At 48.8% G+C, this 18,138-nt stretch overlaps 1 protein-coding gene across 1 annotated transcript; it reads right to left on the bottom strand.

Moving 5' to 3' along the window:
* Positions 1-3,156: 3,156 nt before the first annotated feature.
* LOC309345019 (actinia tenebrosa protease inhibitors-like) lies at positions 3,157-17,895 on the bottom strand. Its single transcript, XM_081868028.1, has 9 exons — positions 17,694-17,895; positions 16,782-16,922; positions 16,491-16,646; positions 13,043-13,180; positions 12,762-12,944; positions 9,454-9,501; positions 6,659-6,826; positions 4,550-4,717; positions 3,157-3,830 (listed from the first exon to the last, which is right to left on the bottom strand). Exons 1-9 carry the CDS (start codon positions 17,707-17,709, stop codon positions 3,820-3,822), a joined length of 1,029 nt encoding a protein of 342 aa, XP_081724154.1. The 5' UTR covers positions 17,710-17,895; the 3' UTR covers positions 3,157-3,819.
* Between the last annotated feature and the right edge of the window lie 243 nt (positions 17,896-18,138).

Genomic DNA, 18,138 nt, shown 5'->3' on the forward strand with positions numbered 1-18,138 from the left:
TTTTGGCTGGTGCTCATGAATGAATGAATGAATGGGTACCAACTGTCACCCGTTGGTGCGTCTATGTTCCAGGCAGCACTTGCCAAAGCCACAGATGCGTAGGCAGAGAGGGAAGGGGCTGGACAAGGGGGGGGACTGAGAACCAGTCTTGTTTGTGATGCCAGCCCTTCTTAAAGTAAGGTAAAGGGACCCCTGACCATTAGGTCCGGTCCTGGCCAACTCTGGGGTTGTGGTGCTCATCTTGCTTTACTGGCCAAGGGAGCCAGCGTACAGCCTCCGGGTCATGTGGCCAGCAGGACTAAGCCGCTTCTGGAGAACCAGAGCAGCACATGGAAACGCCGTTTACCTTCCCGCCGGAGCGGTACCTATTTATCTACTTGCACTTTGGCGTGCTTTCGAACTGCTAGGTTGGCAGGAGCAGGGACCAAGCAACGGGAGCTCACCCCGTTGCGGGGATTCGAACCACCGACCTTCTGATCGGCAAGGCCTAGGCTCTGTGGTTTAACCCACAGCGCCACCTGCGTCCCTTAGGTATTCCTTAGCTGGGTCTAAAGAGACACGTCGAACTGGGCTGGACTGGCCATGCTTCATCCTTTGCAGATCTTTCTCTGGCGTCCACAGCTTCAGGTCCTGGCCAGCAGAGAGAGCTGTGTCAGCTGCTGGGCTTGTTTGAAGGCAGAAGTTTCCAAGCTGTAGCACTGAGACCCGGACAGTGCTGGATTTACGTATAAGCTCAACAAGCTATAGCTTAGGGCCCCACTCTCTTGGCCCCCCCCCCCAAAAAAAAACCCCTGGATGTACATTTCCATAATATAATATAAAAAACAAATAAAAAGAAACCTACACACAGCAACAGTGTTTTGTGTTGTGTCGGCTCCTATGATGTAAGTCATGGGCCCCGCCTGCTCACCTGCTCCCTAAAATATCCCTGCTTTGCTCCTTTCTATATATAGGGTGCCTACATTCTGCATGGACTGGTTGCAGGGCAACATGCGCAAATGGCCTGAGATACCTATTAGATCCATAAATTACCATATAGCATATATTCAACACAAAAAGAGCAACAATTTGTTGTTGATAAAGGGCAGCTGGACATATAAAGGGCCCCATTACCTTCAGGAGCTGAGGGCCACATCAAACCTAAATCTGGCCCTGGACCCAGAGTTGGCTTTTATACAGCAAACCTGACGGGGTCCCCTCCCCTGGCACCCCATGACCCTCCTCCTGCCTCAAAAAGCCCTTTAAGAGCCCGTTTGCATGCCCTCAGGCTTCCCACAACATTTGGGGCTAGAAACTCGAACCTTCAGCAGGAATTCCCCACCGCCCCACAGTTTTCCAGATCCTTTGATTCAGAAGAATTTGGGGTCTGGAAAACCCACACAAAGCTGCCCTCCGCATGGCACCAGCAGTCGACAAAGCTGAGAGGAGAGTGGGCTGGCGTTGGAGTCTGTGCTGAAGCTGCTCACAAAACCTTGGGGTAGGTCTTGTGGAAATGGGAGCACGACGAGTGATTCTACCACGAGACCCCCAGGCCCAGCAGGCTCAGAGCAGTGGGGCAGTGTTGTGGCGCTGTGAGTTTTGGGGTCAGTCTGGATGATGCCCCTTCCGGTTCTTGGGAGCCTAGGAGGGTGGAATGGATGGAAGCCAGCTGGCCAAACGAGTCTCTTGGTCCAGACAATGGCTTTGGCTATTTATGCACCACCCTTAGCTGAACTGAAGTATCTTCTCTGTGCCATAGAACAAATGGGTTGGGGGGCTTTCTTCCACCCCCTCACCTAGCTGCTAGGTAGGTGTTATGTACTGAGTTGAATAGGATCCAAAAGGCAGCAGTCTTATTGGTTCTAGAACAATAGGGTCCAGAATGCAGCAGTCTGATTGGTCCTAGAACAATAGGATTCAGAATGCAGCAGTCTGATTGGTTCTAGAACAATAGGACCCAGAATGCAGCAGTCTGATTGGTCCCAGAACAATAGGACCCAGAATGCAGCACTCCGATTGGCCCTAGAACAATAGGATTCAGAATGCAGCAGTCTGATTGGTCCTAGAACAATAGGACCCAGAATGCAGCACTCCGATTGGCCCTAGAACAATAGGATTCAGAATGCAGCCATCTGATTGGTCCACAGGAGCCACCCAATCCAGCTCCAGGTGGAAGTGAATCCGCAACCTGATTGGCCTACAGGAGAATCCCAGAATTAGCCAATCACGTGGGGCCCATTGTGTAAATAATGTATATAAAGCAGACATTCTGGGGGAACTTCCATTCCTCCTCACCACTATGAGCTGAATAAAGAGCACGAAATCCACTCTCGACTCCGAGTAGATTTCAGTAGGAGTCAACTGAGATGGAAGTAGGCTGGAAGCTGGAGACACTGAGACCTGCTTGCTCTGTGCTGGAGCCAAAGCTGCAACTTACAGAGAAGCGAGAGGTGTTTGGGTGTCTATGCTGTGAGCCCCCAACCCCATCCTGTTCTCTGGATGTACATGAGTGTAAATAAAACCCTCTAGTCTAAATAAACCACTGCTGACCTTTATTCCAAGAAAACTTTCCCTGCAACTCCAGGAGGCCATCACCATTTGGTGACTGAAGTGTCATGTAACAACACAATCACCGGATTTTCCAGGCTGCAGATAAGGCAGTGATTTTTTATTTTTTAAATTTTATTAAATGTTTTCACATAAGAAATTATTCCAACAAATCATCTTCATTATGTTTCCCCCCATTTCCCCCCTCGCTCCCTCAGCTCCTCTCTCTGATTTTTTAACACATATTATTCTCTGCATGCTATAAAAATGTAAAATTCCTCAACTTATCTATCTATCTATTATATTAGTAACAATAAGTTTGTGTATGTTTGTTCAAAACCTGCCTAGGAGTCCAGTTTATTTTGTTGTTTTTTAAGATAATTTGTAAAAGGTTCCCATTCTTCTTTAAAGTCACAGTTGTCCTTATCTCGCAATTTATATGTCAAATTCGCGATAAGTAAGGCGATACGGTGATAGTGGTTTTATTGCAGGGTGCACAAGGCTCCGCTTAACCCTCCAAGCAAACCTGCAGCTGAAGCAGCCTTATAATGGCGAATCCTCAAAAATGACTGAAAAGCATTAAAAATACAAAATTCACTGTGGTTCTGCCACACCTCAGCAGAAGCCTGCTCCCTAACAACTCCCACAAAAATCCTGGCTATGCCCATGCCAGCAAGGCATATTGTGAGTACCAGAAGCAGAGTCAGGTCCCTGCCCCTAAAAGCTTACAATATGATGGGAGGCAGGGAGGGTAACGAAGGATGATTGCATTGTGCAAAGACTCTGCAGAAAAGGAGTTTTGAGGAATGAGAGAGATGGTATCATAGGGCTATTCTCTGGAAGGGGGGAGGAGGACACAGAATCATGAAATTGTAGAGTCGGTAGGGACCCCAGGGGTCATCTAGTCCAACCCCTGCAATTCAAGAATCCCCATTGTTATTGCCACATGACCTTTCTATCCCACCCAACAGAATCATAGAATAACAGAACTGTAGTGTTGCCTAAGCTGGGAGATGGGTAACTTGCCCAAGGTCACCTGGTGGGCTTCATGGCAGAGTGCTCTAACCACTGCACCACACTGCCAGAAGGGGCAACAAGGGAGAAGGAGCCCCTCTGAGGGAGCAGGGACCCTTCTGAGTGCTGTGGCTGGAGAAGCAAAGATCGAGGTCTTAAGATATAAGTGTGGGCAAGCGAGGGGGAGAAAGAGAGGAGAAGGAAGGGGGAGTCAGCCTTGGGTTGGTGGTCTCTTCTTTGGAGGGTCCCAGGAGCTTTGTATCTTGCCTTGGAGGGGGGTCACTGTCTACCTGTAAAAAGAAGAGAGGCACCTCCCATCAGTCTCAGAGGGCTCGTCTTACCAGCTGGAGATTTGGAACATGATAAACCCATCAGAAGACATGCTGGGTCAGGCCAGGGACCCACCTAGACCAGCATCCTGTGATCACAGTGGCCAAACAGATTCCTGTGGGAAATCAGCATGCAGGATCTCTTGCGGTTTCCAGAAACTGGCAGCTAGACTGGTGACTGGGAGTGGCCACCGAGACAACATAACACCGGTCTTGAAAGACCTACATTGGCTCCCAGTATGTTTCCCAGCACAATTCAAAGTCTTGGTGCTGGCCTTAAAGCCCTAAATGGAATCGGTCCAGTATACCTGAAGGAGTGTCTCCACCTCCATCGTTCAGCCTGGACACTGAGGTCCAGCTCCCAGGGCCTTTTGGTGGTTCCCTCGCTGCGAGAAGCCAAGTTACAGGGAACCAGGCAGAGGGCCTTCTTGGTGGTGGCACCCGCCCTGTGGAACGCCCTCCCACCAGATGTCAAGGAGATAAAGAACTACCAGACTTTTAGAAGACATCTGAAGGCAGCCCTGTTTAGGGAAGCTTTTAATGTTTAACAGACCACTGTATTTTAATACTTTGTTGGAAGCCACCCAGAGTGACTGGGGAAACCCAGCCAGATGGGCAGAGTATAAATAAATTATTATTATTATTATTATTATTATTATTATTATTATTATTATTATTACCATGAGTTGCACAGAACTGTAGGCAGTCTTCTTTCGTCAAAAAGTTGTTTCCGTTGCCTCCGTGCCCTCGATAGATGAACCCCTCACAGGTCCTGGAGGTGGGGCTGTAGTAGAAGCGAGTGCGCAGAGCATCCCCGTTTCCTTGATGCTGTGGGAGCCGGCAGACACCTGGAACGAAACAGCAGGAGTTTGCCAAAATCTTCCTCTGTGCAGGCACAGGGCCTTCTTGGTGGTGGCGCCCTCCCTGCGGAACCCCTCCCGTCAGATGTCAAGGAAATAAGCAGTTACCTGACTTGTAGAAGACTTCTGAAGTCAGCCCTGTTTAGGGAGGGCTTTAAAGGCTCGGTGTTTTCATTATGTTTTCATTTCATTTTCATTTTTTTAATTTTGTGTCTTTTATTCTTAGGACTGTTTTCAGGAGACTGAACTTAGTTTGACTTCACACAGAATATTTTCTGACAAAGGGAAGAGCCATGTAGAATCAGATGCACAAGTAGCATATTTTTTAATCAGAAATGTAAGAGAACTTTTAAAAAGATGAATTTAATTTAATGAAAATGGGGGTGGGGAGAAATTTATTATGTTTTTAGTTATGCTGTAAACCGCCCAAAATGGCTGGAGAAACCCAGCCAAATGGGCGGGGTATAATAATAATAATAATTGTCAGAGCTGCCTGAGGTCCCAGCTCACAAAGGACCAATGCCAGTTCTTATTATATACAAAAGTCTTTATTGAAGTTCAGTTTCGATTTCAAAGCCGCGGCGCGCAGCTCTATGTCTCAAACTCTAGACCGCTGAAGCTCCGTCTGAATCTCCTCCCCCCAGACACCAGTTTAAGACTCTAGCCTTGCTCCACCTCTTCCTCTGCTCTTTCCTCCTCTGGGTCCGCTTGTCCGCTGGGGTCTTGCCCTTTCTGGACTCTTCTGACGCTGAGTCCCCTGATTCTTCCCCCTGCCTCCGGCGGGCTTTAGGACCTGGTTCCCAATCCGGGTTTTCTGCTGCCCCGCGCGCCTGTACATTTGAACTTGGCGCGCGCGCCCAGCCAGCAACCTTTCTCCTGACCGTTACACTGCTCCTGTCACTGCTTCCCCCTTCGGAGAGGCTAGCTGGACTTGACTTCCCCTCCGTTCCCTCACTCTGCGATAGAGGCGTGGTCAGCCCTGACTCATCTTCTCTCCCTGCTGGAGGAGAAGCTGGCCCTGATTCATGGGACTCTTCCCCCCCACTCCGCTCTGGTGGGGGAACTGGTCCTGATCTCCCGCTGCTGCTTTGGGAATCCCCGCTGGCCCCTTGCTTCTGGTGTGTCCCCCCTGGGACCCCCCTTGCCCTGGCCATCGGCGCCCCCCTCTGGGAATCTTCTGAATCGCTGGAGAAGCTCATGGAATCTCTCGGGCCACTGTCATACTCCCCTACGCTGCCCTCCGATTCCTCCCCTTCGCTCTCCGTTTCCTCTCTCCCCTGTGTCTCTGCTCCTGAGCCCCTAATAATAATAATAATAATAATAATAATAATAATAATAATGTATTTAAGAGAATACTGTAAACAACCATGTGGCCCCTGAAAGATTGTCCATGAGGGAATATTGCCCTCAGGCATAACAGGCTCCTCAGCCTGGTCTAGGGCCTTTTCAGTGGTGGCTCCACATTTGTGGAACTCCTTGCCCAAGGCAGTCTGTTTGGCCTGCTCCCTTCTGGACTGTAGACAGCAGGTGGAAAACATTTGTTTCAAAGAGCTTTAGACTGTAGGAAACTTTAGCCCATGAGTAGACAAACTAAGGCCCAGGGGCTGGATCCGGCCTAATTGCCTTCTAAATCTGGTTCACGGACTGTCCGGGAATCAGCTTGTTTTTACATGAGTAGAATGTGTCCTTTTATTTAAAATGCATCTCTGGGTTATTTGGGGGGCATAGGAATTTATTCACCCCCCCAATATAGTTCAGCCCCCCAGAAGGTTTGAGGGACAGTGGACCGGCCCACTGCGCAAAAAGTTTGCTGACCTCTCATTCCTTGGCCCTTCTTTCATCTTGCATACAGTATTTCACGGCATGCATAAAGCAAACAGAGAAAGGGGTGAATTTACCCTCCCCGTCCCCAGCCCCCTGCCTGCTCACCAGGATCCACACACGTCTGCAGGCAACTCAGCTGCGTCCCAAAGTTGTTCCTGTTGCCCCCGCAGCCTCGGTAGAGAAACTTCAGACACTGCCCCGTGTGGGGGCTGTGGTGGAATCGAAGGGTGGAGTTGTCGCAATGGCCGGGGTCACTGGGGAGGTTGCAGAAATCTAGGCATGGAGGAGAGACCCGTTATACAGACTGTGGCGAGGTCAGAGAATCATAGAATGGTAGAGTTGGAAGGGACCCCGAGGGTCATCTAGTCCAACCCCCAGCAGGAAGGAATCTCACGCATCCAGGAAGATGACCACCCAAACTCTGCTTAAAAACCCCCAGGAAAGGGGACACTGGGTGGGGATGTCGCTGTGGTCGCAATATGTATGGCGCTCAGAAATAAAATCCACAACAGCAATGAGATGACATGGGTGGAAATGTAAAAAGATAAAAAAAACTTCGGGCAATTATTTATAATGAGCTAAAAACAATAACATTTAAACTAACATTCATCAAAAAAACAGAAGCCTTCCTTTTAGGCATCATGGCGGCGGATATTCTGAAGGAACTGAGGAAGGTATTCGCGCATGCAACCACCGCCGCGAAAATGCTGATAGCCAAATGGTGGAAGGGACACAAAATGCCAGCTAAAATGGCGTGGCAGGCGAAATTATTTGGCCATGTAGAATTAGCAAAGATGACAGGGAAAATTAGGAAGGAGACAAAGCAAAAGTTTAACAAAGAATGGGATACGTACAGATTATATTTAAAAGAACATTGTTCGCATATGAAATCTTTGATGTTCTTTGATTAACTTCTGCAATGTTGTATGCTACAAAGATTATAGATAATTTATGATAAGTTAAAGGTCACACAATATGCAGTCAACAAGGAAACGAAGAACCCATGCTGAGGATGACGGAAGTCTCAACGTATGGACGTATGGAAGAATTTATTTTATATGTAACATTTCCTTTGTAGTTGATGTGTTTTGTTTTTCCTTTGGTTCTTTTTGTGGGGAATGGATTCAATATTTAAAATCGATAAAGATTAAATTGGAGAGAGAGAGAGAGAGAGAGAGAGAGAGAGAGAGGGAGAGGACATTGGAAGAGCCAAAGGAGGTCAGGAGAAATAAGCAGGGTGGGAGGGGAGTGTTGGTGGGTGGGTGGGCAACATTAAACTAATAATAATAATAATAATAATAATAATAATAATAATATATTTATACCCCGCCCATTTGACTGGGTTTCCCCAGCCACTCTGGGCGGCTTCCAACCAAATATTAAAATACAGTAATACATAAACTAAGAACATAAACACATCTCATTCAGCATCCTGTGTTCACAGCGGCCAACCAGAGGCTTGTGAGAAACACAGGAGCAGGATCCGAGCACAAGAGCAACTCTGCCCTCCTGTGGTTTTCCAGCAAGTGGCCTTTGGAACCATTCACTGCCTCTGACTGTAGAGGCAGAGCAGAGCCCTTCTGCCCAGGAGCCATTGATAGCCTTCTCCTCCTGCTTAAATCCATCCACATTTATTTGGATGTCACATAGAGGAGGGAGAAAGGTTGTTTTCTGCTGCTCCAGAGAAGCAGACACGGAGCAATGGATCCAAACTACAAGAAAGAAGATTCCACCTAAACATTAGGAAGAACTTCCTGACAGTAAGAGCTGTTTGACAGTGGAATTTGCTGCCAAGGAGTGTGGTGGAGTCTCTTTCTTTGGAGGTCTTTAAGCAGAGGCTTGACAACCATATGTCAGGAGTGCTCTGATGGTGTTTCCTGCTTGGCAGGGGGTTGGACTCGATGGCCCTTGTGGTCTCTTCCAACTCTAGGATTCTATGATTCTATGATTCTATGATAAAGCCATCTGATTAGCCCAGCGGTTTTCTACCAGTGTGCCATGGCACCCTGGGGTGCCTTGAAGGATGGTGCTGTGGGCAACCCTGGCCTCCATCCCTCTTTCCTTCCATCCCTCCTCTGATGCCTCTCGCATCTCTGCCTCCCAAAGGCTTGAGCAGCTGGAGGGGCATAGGAAGGGGGGCAGTGGAGCGGTCCGCCCTGGGTGTCATCCTAGAGGGGGGTGACAAAATCTGCCCTGGGCGGATTGCTGCCCTGCCCCCCTGGGTGCCAATCACCGTGCCAATCGCCTCCCTGGGTGGATCACTGCCACACACCCTGGGTGCCAATTGCCACACCAATTGCCATGCCAATTGCCACCCTGGGTGGCTCGCCCTGCCCCCCGGGTGCACGGGATGTGTTCTGCTCTGGGTGCCCGAGTGGCTAGCTGCACTACTGAGGTGAATGGTGCCTCTGGGGCTGGCCAGGGGGTGCTGGTGGCCAGGAACTGAGGTGTCCTTGGAGTAAGCAAGCAAGCAAGCGGAGCCCAGACAGGCAGTCCACCAGCCCTTGTTACTTGGAATGGACAGACAGCCCACAGGGGCAGGGTGAGGAGGCACCTCTCAATGGGGCAGATAGGGGGCAGCTCAAAGACAGGAGTGGCAGCAGCGGCTGCTGGAGGGATTCCCAAGGAGGCTGAGGGAACACTCCACAAGGGAGGATGTTTGAAAAGGGTTGGGGGCTGCTGGCTTTGCGGTCAAGGGAGCTGTGAACTCACAAAGGTTGAAAACCTCTGGATCAGCCAAACGGTTTGCAAATAACTTGAAGAGAGAGAGAGAGAGAGAGAGAGAGAGAGAGAGAGAGAATGCTAAAAACACGCAGAGGAATGTTTGCCATCCTAGAGGCATCACCAGCCTGTTGAGAAAACTTGGGAAGGTGCCTTCACATCACAGACTTTACACTTACCAGGAACAGAATGGGATGCCAACTCCATCAGAAGCTCCTCATCAGCTCCTAAAGGAAGAGATAATGACAAGTGAAATTCAAGAGGCCAACCTCAAGTTACATGTATGAGGGAAAGGGTAGAAATTAACCGGGTCGCGTCTGCTTCCGTGTGGCACTTGGCATCACTCCTAACATCGTTCTCAGTGGGGCCCTGCCCCAGAAGCATCTTAGTGCCAAACTAGAGGGGCCTTTCCTTGTCACTGCATATGCCAGGTGTGGGGAGCCTTTGGTGCTTGCTGAATTACAACTCCCATCTTCACCCCTGGCCATTGGGCATGCTTGGTGAGGTGGAAGGGAGTTGTAGTTCAGAAACATCTGCATGGGCCATGAATGCCTCGTTCCTATTGCAACACAGCCAACTGCCGTAATCCAAAACAGCTGCCAGGACTCAGGCTACAAAAGGCTTCACTACCAAGACCCCCCCCCAACACCCAGAGGGCAGAAAACATGCACAGCTGGACATGCAGGGCCACCAAAAGTAGGTTTGGCCCCTGGTGAATTTTTTTTGGGGGGGGGCACCTCTGCGAAGGCTAAGAATCTTTACATGGATATAAAATAACGGCGTGGTCTCATTTTCATGTTAATAATAAATATGATGGTATCCGTATTTGTTGAGAATATCAAGATCCTAAAGACTCTCATCAATAATACGTGCACCCACACGATTGTTGCAGAACCAACATGCACTTTAAATGTTAAGCCTGTGTGGGCAACACAACCCAATGTGTATCACACAAGCGCTTTGTTGTATTCACACGGGCTTCGCTTATGAAAACATACAATCATAAAATGAGGCTGTGCTCTCCTGCCATCAAAGCGCAGGAGCGAATGTTCCTATAGATTTGGAAATGCTCAGAAAGGCTCAGTTCACAGCGCAAGTGTGCAAGCCATTGCTCAGAACTGTGCGTGCATTGAATGTAAAATATGGATTTGGTTAAGAATTACATAAATCAAAAGAATCGGACTGCCAGGCCCCAGGAATTTGGACCTCATCTCAGCCCTGTGAACCTGCAAGCGCTGAGGGTGAAAGGGCTAAATGCTTCTGGGCAGGACCACCCGACGCAGTCCTTGCCTGGTTGTCCTCATGAGTCCCCCCTGGCCTGGGCAAACAGAGACCACCCTCAGGTGGGGTGCATGGCCACCATGTCCCCCACTCACCCCTTGGCAGGTGACGCCGGCTCTCACCACCAGCAGCAGAAGAGTTGGCACAGTTGGAGAGAAGCCCCAGAAGCAGGAGGAGAAGGGCAAGGTGGAGCTGCATGGTGCTCTCGGGAAGCGGAGTGGGGGCTCCCTGGGGGTGGGACCTTCTTATAAGGCAGCTGGGGGAGGTGAGCCAGGAGCAGTTTAACCACAGGCAGCAGGCAGCAGTTGCCCATGACTGGCGCAACTTTCCTCTGGGCCAGAGAATGACATTGGGAAACCAAATTTAAAAAAATCCTTCCTGTAGCACCTTAGAGACCAGCAAAATTTGCTCTTGGTATGAGCTTTCATGTGCATGCACACTTCTTCAGATACACTGAAACAGAAGTACACTGAAACACCTTTATAGATGGCTAAAAATAGCTTTATCATGTATAATGAGATAAGAATCCAATGTCTCTATTCAGACCAGGTCTCTTCATGGTTTTAAGTTTGGCAATAAGTTGCAATTCAGCAACTTCTCTTTCCAGTCTATTTCTGAAATTCTATTGTAATAAGACAGCTACTTTGAGATCTTGTCTAGAATGTCCTGGGAGATTGAAGTGTTCTCCTACTGGTTTCTCTGTCTTGCGATTCCTGATGTCAGATTCATGTCCATTTATCCTTTGGCGTAGGGTTTGGCCTGTTTGTCCAATATAGAGAGCTGAAGGGCACTTGATGGCATACACAATGGTAGAAGATGAGCAATTAAATAGGACTATTACAAAAGAATTTCTCATTATACATGATAAAGCTATTTTTAGCCATCTCACCCCTTGCTTTTTCCTGTAAGACCAATTGCAGTCGTTAACAGTCGTCAACAGGTTTACCACACCTATCAGCCAATCACCCATTCCCACCCCCCTCCCCACCCTCCCACTATATATACGGGTCTGGTGACTTCTGTTTCAGTGTATCTGAAGAAGTGTGCATGCACACGAAAGCTCATACCAAGAACAAACTGAGTTGGTCTCTAAGGTGCTACTGGAAGGATTTTTAATATTTTCTTTCAACTACAGCAGACCAACACGGCTACCTACCTGTAATTTGGAAACCAAACCCCTAAGTGATGGGGCAGCGAGGAACCCCAGAGCAACTAGGGGTCTTAGCAGATTCCAAGCTGAACACGAGTCCACTGTGGGATACGGCAGCAAGAGAGCTGCTCCTGTTCTAAGCTGCGTCAGCATAGCTATAGTGTCCAGGTCAAGAGAAATAACAGTACCACTCTATTCTGCATTGCAGGGGGTTGGACTAGAGGACCCTTGGGGTCCCTTCCAGCGTGGTGTAGTGGTTAAGAGTGGTGGACTTGTAATCTGGTGAACTGGGTTCGATTCCCTGCTCTTCCACATGCAGCTGCTGGGTGACCTTGGGCCAGTCACACTTCTCTGAAGTCTCTCAGCCCCACACACCTCACAGAGGGAGGAAGGGAAAGGAGAATGTTAGCCGCTTTGAGACTCCTGAAGGGGAGTGAAAGGCGGGATATCAAATCCAAACTACTCCTCCCCCTCCTCCTCCTCCTCCTCCTCCTCCTCCTCCTCCTCCTCCTCTTCTTCTTCTTCTTCTTCTTCTTCTTCTTCTTCTTCTTCTTCCACTACCAACCTTACAATTCTATCATTCTATGCTTCCATGGATCCCTTGCACAAATGTGCATGGATGTTCAGTCTGTGTGTATGTGTGTGTTTGTGTATGTGTATGTGTATGCACAAAATATTTTGGAGAAGAGCTGCCTGTTTAACAACCACCTGGCTGCTGAAATAATATTTTGCAACTGTCAGGTCTAACCACTCCAGATAGTATCGCTATTGCTGCATCAGCAGTTGAAGAAATACTCCTGGCTGTTGCTGCCACCAGCTGGGTTTTCCTAGGTAGCACAGAGCCCAGGATAACTCCCCAAGGCTGACTTTGAATGAGACTCTTCTCGCCTGCAGAACTCTTCTTATGTCAAACTGCCATTTCTTTTTCCCAGATCTGAATTGTGAGCTGAGAGTTTAGTGGGCAGCAGAGTCCATGATGCACCCTTTATTCTTTTCAAAAAAATTTTTTTGCAGTCAATAAATATTAAAAACAACAACAAGGCAGATGTTCCATACCTGCGTTGATTTTCCCACAGGACTTCTGACATTCCCCCTTTGTCCTAAATCGGTTGCTGTTGCCCCCGCAGCCGCCATAAACAAACTGAAGGCACCTCCTCCGCACTGGGCAGTAGAAGTAAAGTTGATCGTATGCTCTGCAAAATCCGGTCTCCGGGGGCAATAGGCATCGGTCGCTGGGAACTGTGGGAGGCAGAGGGGATGGAGGTTAAGGAGGGGATGTTCTTGGGCCCCAGAGCCCTGAGGTCTGTGCCCTTTTTGCCCAGGTGTCGTGCCAGTACCTGGGTCCAGGCAGTCCCGGCCACAGCCGCTGAAGCAACATTTCTTGGTGACGTCACAGTCTCTGTCGTCTTGGCACTTGTCCTCGCAGGGGGCAAAGCTATGCACCACTTTCTTTCTCGGACACATGCCAGGGTGCTCTGGGGGAAGAGGAAAGAGTGGTGAAGGATGAGAGGTTTGCATCTGTGCCCTGAACCACAGAAGCAGGAGCCCAGTTATAAGTAGCTTATTTTCCCTTCTTTGAATAATTTCAATGTGGTGGTGGTGGGGGGGGGGGTGACAAGAAATTTTCTGCACCGGGTACTACCTGACCTTGCTACGCCACTGGTTCTACCTCCTCCAGCCAAACTGTTGTCGGAATGACTCTGCGAGTCCCTTCCAGTTCTTGGTGTGGGATGTGAAGCACAAGAGCAGTCAAGTACAACATTCCTAGAGTGAACATGTTTACACATGGGGAGGAATGTTTGTCCAGCCAGCAGGTCAACTTCCTGTTTCCTTCTGGGCTGGGACAGACTTCCTCTGCATGTGACTAGAGGTGGGCGTGGCCTCACCTGTGCAGGTAACCACAAAAGCACAGGGCAGGGCAGCGCAGCCATCTCTCTTTCTGTGACTACATGCATCGATGAAGCAACATCTGTTTAGCCAAAGATGCTCTCTTAGCCTCCAGCCAGGAGAGGACAAAGGGACTGTCTCCTTATGAGATAGTTTCCAGGTGTATGTTACTTTTCTAAGCTAAGTCTGCCTTCTGGGATCCTATTGTGAACAGAATGATATGTGAGTAAACTCTTCTTATACTTTTATAGAAGACTGTGTCGTGTCTTATGTTTTATGAGGGAATAAGGGGGAACTATCAGAACAGTTATTATAGAGGCTTTAGCAACCCTGAGCAAATCCATCCGCTGCAAGTTTAAAAAGGGGAATGTTATTCTGCTAAATTGTGAACTTGTTTACACAAGTTGGAAAAGGATATTATAAGACAATATATTCTCTCCTGCATCCCTGAACATCCCCACACTTGGGGTCTTGCGCCCAGGGAGGGTTTGAAGAGAATAGTGGAGGTTGCTGAGCTAGTCAGGCAAGTCTCTTTGTGAGCCAGTGGCCTTGGCTGGCCCCTTAAGTGTCCTCTTCAGCATCCCCAAAGGATGAGCCACAACTAAGTGATGGAGCTCTCCAGGCTAATGGTGTGTGGGGAGCTTTCCTCGACCCCCCTCACCAAAGTGCTACATAGCAGGAGTTTTTGAGTGTGAGCTGAGCTGGAAGCAGGCTGGAAGCTGGAGACACAGAGACAGAATTGCTCTGTGCTGGATCCAAGGCTGTGGCTAATGAAGAAGCAGGGGCTGTTGGGGTGTTAATTGTTAGAATTCCTGCTCCGTGTTTGCAGTCATGGGATTGTCGTCTATCACATGACGGTGTATGTTTTGACTCCACAGAGTGGGAAGTGACGGACACAGGATGTTTGTGTTACTGTGTTCCGTGAAGTGGGACTATTGTCCTTTGTTTTTTCTCTTTGCTGTCTGATGCTAGAGAGAGAGGGAGTCATGTTGCAGTGCTCTGTGTGTGTTTATATGTAAATAAAGTAGATTAGCCAAAATGCTGAGTTGCTGAGGTCTGTTACGCAAACTGCGAAGACTTTGCGGATCCCTAAGTGTGCCAGTGTTGGTTGGCATCTTTATTCAGCCTGAATAAAGCTTATGAAGCTCCTGAACGATCGACCAGTCACAGGGTTCTGTCTTGGGCCTGGTCTGTCTTGGGCCCGGTCTTATTCAACATCTTTATCAATGACTTGAATGATGGACTCAAGGGCATCCTGATCAAATTTGCAGATGACACCAAACTGGGAGGGATGGCTAACACCCCAGAGGACAGGATCACACTTAAAATGACCTTGACAGACTAGAGAACTGGGCCAAAACAAACAAGATGAATTTTAACAGGGAGAAATGTAAAGTATTGCACTTGGGCAAAAAAAATGAGAGGCACAAATACAAGATGGGTGACACCTGGCTTGAGAGCAGTATATGGGAAAAGGATCTAGGAGTCTTGGTTGACCACAAACTTGACATGAGCCAACAGTGTGACACGGCAGCTAAAAAAGCCAATGCAATTCTGGGCTGCATCAATAGGAGTATAGCATCTAGATCAAGGAAAGTAATAGTGCCACTGTATTCTGCTCTGGTCAGACCTCACCTGGAGTACTGTGTCCAGTTCTGGGCACCACAGTTCAAGAAGGACACTGACAAACTGGAACGTGTCCAGAGGAGGGCAACCAAAATAGTCAAAGGCCTGGAAACGATGCCTTATGAGGAATGGCTAAGGGAGCTGGGCATGTTTAGCCTGGAGAAGAGGAGGTTAAGGGGTGATTGATAGCCATGTTCAAATATATAAAAGGATGTCACATAGAGGAGGGAGAAAGGTTGTTTTCTGCTGCTCCAGAGAAGCGGACACGGAGCAATGGTTCCAAACTACAAGAAAGAAGATTCCACCTAAACATTAGGAAAAACTTCCTGACAGTAAGAGCTGTTCGACAGTGGAATTTGCTGCCAAGGAGTGTGGTGGAGTCTCCTTCTTTGGAGGTCTTTAAGCAGAGGCTTGATGACCATGTGTCAGGCGTACTCTGATGGCGTTTCCTGCTTGGCAGGGGGTTGGACTCGATGGCCCTTGTGGTCTCTTCCAACTCTAGGATTCTATTATTCTATGTGTCTCTGCCAGGGTCCTACTCGAGTGTAGGCTGAACTCCTGACATTAACGCCATGAGCCCCTCCATCCTATGCCCAGGCTGGATATATGTGTGAATACAACCACATATCCTAAAGACACCACAGTCTGACCTCCAAGGAAACCTGGGTAAGTGCCTTTAACCCTTGTTTGGGGAACCCCTGTTTAGGGAAGTTTTTAATGTTTTATCGTTCTTTTAATTCTGTTGTTAGCTGCCCAGAGTGGCTGGGGAAACCCAGCCAGATGGGTGGGATATAAATAAATTATTATTATTATTATTATTATTATTATTATTATTATTATTAAACCTCTCCCTTCTCCTGGCCAATACCAATGGTCTCTCTTGTCTTTCCTAGCTGCATGTACATGAACTACCCTCTCTGGACATCTCTGAAGAGCGCATTGTGGCAACAGAGTCCAAAGCCTCCGGATAGTGTTTTGAATGCCAGGGCTCAATCCTAGAATGTGTGAGGAAGTGACAAATGAGAGTGGCGCTGAGCATGTGCAGAGTGCATTGCTCTCTCCCGCCCCCGAGTCCCACAGTACTACCACAGGCGATCACAAAACAGCTGGGCATTAGGGAGTGGAGATTCTGCAAGTGGCCTCTGCACCCCCCCCCCTTCTTGGGCAATATCCAAACTCTGGGCTCTACAAAGCACCATGAACATCCTTCCCAAGTCCTGCTGGCATTGCCCACCCCCACCCCCACCCCCAAAGTTCATGGGGAAGCAATACCTTCCTCAGCCTCCAGGCAAGTCTGCAGATGACCATAACTGCAGCACTTCTTCTTCCTTGGGGAGTCAGCGCCTGAACCACAACTTAAGTCAGAAGAACAATTTGCTATATTCTGGCTGGATTGGGGAGGCTCCCTGGGGCAGTATCCTCTGGGCACTGGGTAAAAGAAGAAAGGGAGAAGATTGAACAGGAGGAAATTCTGGAAGGCTGCAGGGAACGTTGAGGATGATCTGGCAAGCCGAGCTGGAGGGCATCCCCAGTGTTTTCTTCTATTGCCAGGGAGTTCCTCACCTCCGAAAGGGAGCAAGCACTGCCGCCCAAACATGGTCTCGCAGCAGAGCTGGTCCCCTGGGCAGCTGGCATCCGTGGAGCAGAACTGGAGGGGCAGCGACTCATTGCCTTGAGCCAGAGCAGGGCAGATGCCAGGCTTGGCTGTAACAGAGAGAGAGAGATTATTGAGCCCTTTGTTGGTGCTGAAGAGAGAGAGGATTTCAGCTCTTTTGTTTTTGCTGTTATTAGGTATTCTGTTTTCTTATTTTGTACAGTGGTACCTCGGGTTAAGTACTTAATTCGTTCCGGAGATCCGTTCTTAACCTGAAACTGTTCTTAACCTGAAGCACCACTTTAGCTAATGGGGCCTTCTGCTGCCGCTGTGCCGCCAGAGCACGATTTCTGTTCTCATCCTGAAGCAAAGTTCTTAACCCGAAGCACAATTTCTGGGCAAGCGGGGTCTGTAACTTGAAGCGTATGTAACCCGAGGTACCGCTGTATTTTCATGTTGTGAACTGCCCTGTGATCTTTGGATGAAGGGGCGGTGTACAAATTAATTCAATCAATCAATCAGTCATAAAAACATCAATTCCATTTTCTCTCAGTTTCTCCTTTCCCCCAATCTTAAATTCAGTTATCCACATTTCTGTATCATTTGGCACTTTAAAAAAATCACAAGAATTTCCTCCCTACACATTTTCTTTTTTATTCAGTTTCCATTATTTGCTTTCTTCGCCAAAGTTCTGCCCAATTCTTCCAGGTGTAGAAGACCCACCGCCCCACTGCTTGCTCAGTTCCAGATCCAAAGCTGTGACTCATGGAGAAGCGAGATCTGCTGGGGTGCTGACGCTGCGAGCGCCTCCATCTTAGGCTAAGGTTGCATAGATGTGCAAATGAAGCTGCTCAGAGCGATGGCTTGGGCTCCTCTCTTACCTCCAGTGACTTTCATGCATTCGTGGCCACAGCCGTTGCTGCAGCACTTCTGCCCAAGCGAGCAAGAGGCATCACTGCGACAGAGTTCTGCGCACGTCCCGGATCCATGGGGCACAGGACACTGTCCGGGGCGCACTGAAAGAGAGAAAGGGGACTCTCACACTGGGATGCTCTACAGAGGTGGGGTGCAACCAGGGGTGTCACAAGGGGGGGTACGGTCTGCCCCAGGTTTCATGCCTGGGGAGGGTGACAAAAATCCCCCCTGGGCGGATCGGCATGGTGGCGCTTGCACCTCCGGCGGGCGGATTGTCACAATTGGCATGATCGTTATTGTGAAAATACGACCGCTGATCGTGCAAATATGCCCAGCGATCCGCCTGGCACCCCCCTGGTGGGTGGCAATTGCATCCCAAGCAGGCGGTTTTATGCGATCAGCGGTCAGATT

Source organism: Podarcis erhardii (assembly GCF_964252035.2).
Source record: "Podarcis erhardii genome assembly, chromosome: 6".
Classification (NCBI taxonomy): domain Eukaryota; kingdom Metazoa; phylum Chordata; class Lepidosauria; order Squamata; family Lacertidae; genus Podarcis; species Podarcis erhardii.